The following is a 2290-nucleotide window of genomic DNA, read 5'->3' on the forward strand; positions in this document are numbered from 1 at the left end:
ACATCTGTCTGGGATTTTCATATACTGGGGTGTCATCTGAAAGTAAGATCTTCATCTCTACTGGCGAATTCGAATTGCTTGTAGGCTTATAATGCGCTACCATTCTTCTTACTATAGTTACTTGCTCTTTGTTGAGGTGTGAAAGATCGACTTCGCCCACAGGTACCTTCTCCATTCCTGTGACCATACACAGGATTCCAAACTCTTCGCTCAGTTCATCAATCCTGTTATCACCTTCATCAATTGGGTTGTTCCTAGCATCAGTACCCATCTCCGCAGTCTCATGAACCAACTTCGAACTCGCTTCCGAAATCCTGAACTCTCTCGGCTCCTTAGCCACAACAGCGCCCTCGCTCTCATTGTTTGCTACCTCCAAAGCCCTTCTATCACGGATTTTCCTGCGACACTTCCTAACGGCTTCCATATACTGCTCCTCATCTTCATGCACCCTTGTGCCCACGTTTAATTTCACATGAAACTTCTTAGGCTTCGCTGACCCAACACTGCGATCTTTCATTACTGCTCCAGTATTCACCTCCTCCTTGCTCTGAGGCTTTTCCTCCACTTTCTTTTGCCTGAACTCGGCGCCATCTTCCGTAACGAATAAACAAACTTGTCTCAGAACGTCGTTAACAATCGCGAGCGCATATTTGATGTCCCGCTCTCTCACTACGTGAAATTTTACTTCCAACTTTATGTTGTCTATCTCGATGGATGTGGTAAAGCAACCTATTGTTGTAAGTTTGCTGGTACCGATACGCATCAACTGTCGCTGTTCACTACTTAAGTCAACATCCGGACTAAGTGTGTTTAACGTATCGTAACGTATATTGCATAAGTCGCTACCTGTCTCAATTAATGCCGACGCAGATTTTCCGTTGAAACTTGCATGCTTAAAAAATCAATCCACTCCGCTTCTCCGATTTCTCCTTCATCCGTCATATTATTGACGCTGCTTTATTCCGATTTCGGAGTTTTCCTTCCTGCCTTACAGTAAGCTGCACGATGACCCTCTTTACCGCAATTGTAACACGATGTCTTATTGCGTGGACAGCTTCTAGCGAGATGTGATGAATTCCCGCAGACAAAACATTTCCTGCTAAATGGAACTGCTTTCTGGAAATCCTTGTTTGACGACGATGCCTTCTCCTGGTTCCCATTCACGGGTTGTGACTGGCTGTAACGAATCTTTTCGTACATCTTGATCTGCTCCTTCAAATCCTGTATAGTTTTCTCCTGGTATAGGTTACTTTTGTTCGACCTTGAGTCCGGTATGCCTTCGATGAAATATTCTATTAGGCTTGAGTCATCTAGCCCTAACGGTTTCTCCAACTCCATTAAAACGTATAAATATTCTCGAAGATCTTCCCCATGTCGCTTCCGACGACTACATAAAGTACGGTGTACTTCAATCGATAATAATGCCATACCAAATTCCTGCCGTAGCGCTAGTTTTAGTGAACTCCAACTGCTTATTCCTCTTTGGCTTCTTATAAAAATCTTTGCCGCACCCTTCAACAGTTGTTTTGCGTAGATGAATTTCTGCAGCTCGTTCCAATGCACTGCTGATGCGTTTGCCTCAAAATCCTCAAGCCATTGTTCGAAACTTGGACGACCTGTTCCCTTAAACGAAGTCATTGAGTCCTCAACATCTCGGAGAGTAAAGTTGTGGTATTCGACTCTAACCTCACGCACACTTCGTTGGCTTGCTACCTCTTCCACATCAGTTTCGGAACCGTCACTCACAGTCAGGCAGAAATGCTCCATCAGTCTGTCTTGTAGTGTCGCTTTCCGTCCAATAGGCGATAGCCCTAAATCACCTAACCTTTCCTTCAGACCGTCAACAGTCAGCTCAAAAATTTCTTTGCGGTTCATAATTTACAATGTTGTACAAAAAATCGATAATATTCTAAAAATCTTAATTTCAATAATAGTATTTCCTTTTAGCTTGCGTTACAATATTCGCTTTTTCTGCACACAATTCTGATAACTCTTATGTTATTCGATTCGATCACAATATCCGCGTTTACAATTTCCGTGACAATTTTAATAACTTGTTTGTTAAACGAATTTTATTACAATATTCGTTTTAATCTTTCGCATACAGTTTCCGAAGTAAAATATTTTCTATAACTCGAATTTTATTACAATATCCGCATATCCGCATTTAACTTTCTTATATTCTTATATATCTCACGTAAGAATTTTTTTTTTAAAAGTATTTTCATTAATAAAAGTTCGTTGCGATATTCGCCATAAAGTTTCACAAAATTTACACAAAAATATTCGA

The 2290-nt window shown here is 41.0% G+C and overlaps 1 protein-coding gene across 1 annotated transcript; it reads right to left on the reverse strand.

Moving 5' to 3' along the window:
* Positions 1-543: 543 nt before the first annotated feature.
* Positions 544-1875, reverse strand: LOC120780799. The gene has a single exon (XM_040113048.1). The coding sequence runs from the start codon at positions 1873-1875 to the stop codon at positions 958-960; it is 918 nt and encodes a 305-aa protein (XP_039968982.1). The 3' UTR covers positions 544-957.
* Positions 1876-2290: the final 415 nt, after the last annotated feature.

Source organism: Bactrocera tryoni, unplaced genomic scaffold (assembly GCF_016617805.1).
Source record: "Bactrocera tryoni isolate S06 unplaced genomic scaffold, CSIRO_BtryS06_freeze2 scaffold_25, whole genome shotgun sequence".
NCBI classification, from domain to species: domain Eukaryota; kingdom Metazoa; phylum Arthropoda; class Insecta; order Diptera; family Tephritidae; genus Bactrocera; species Bactrocera tryoni.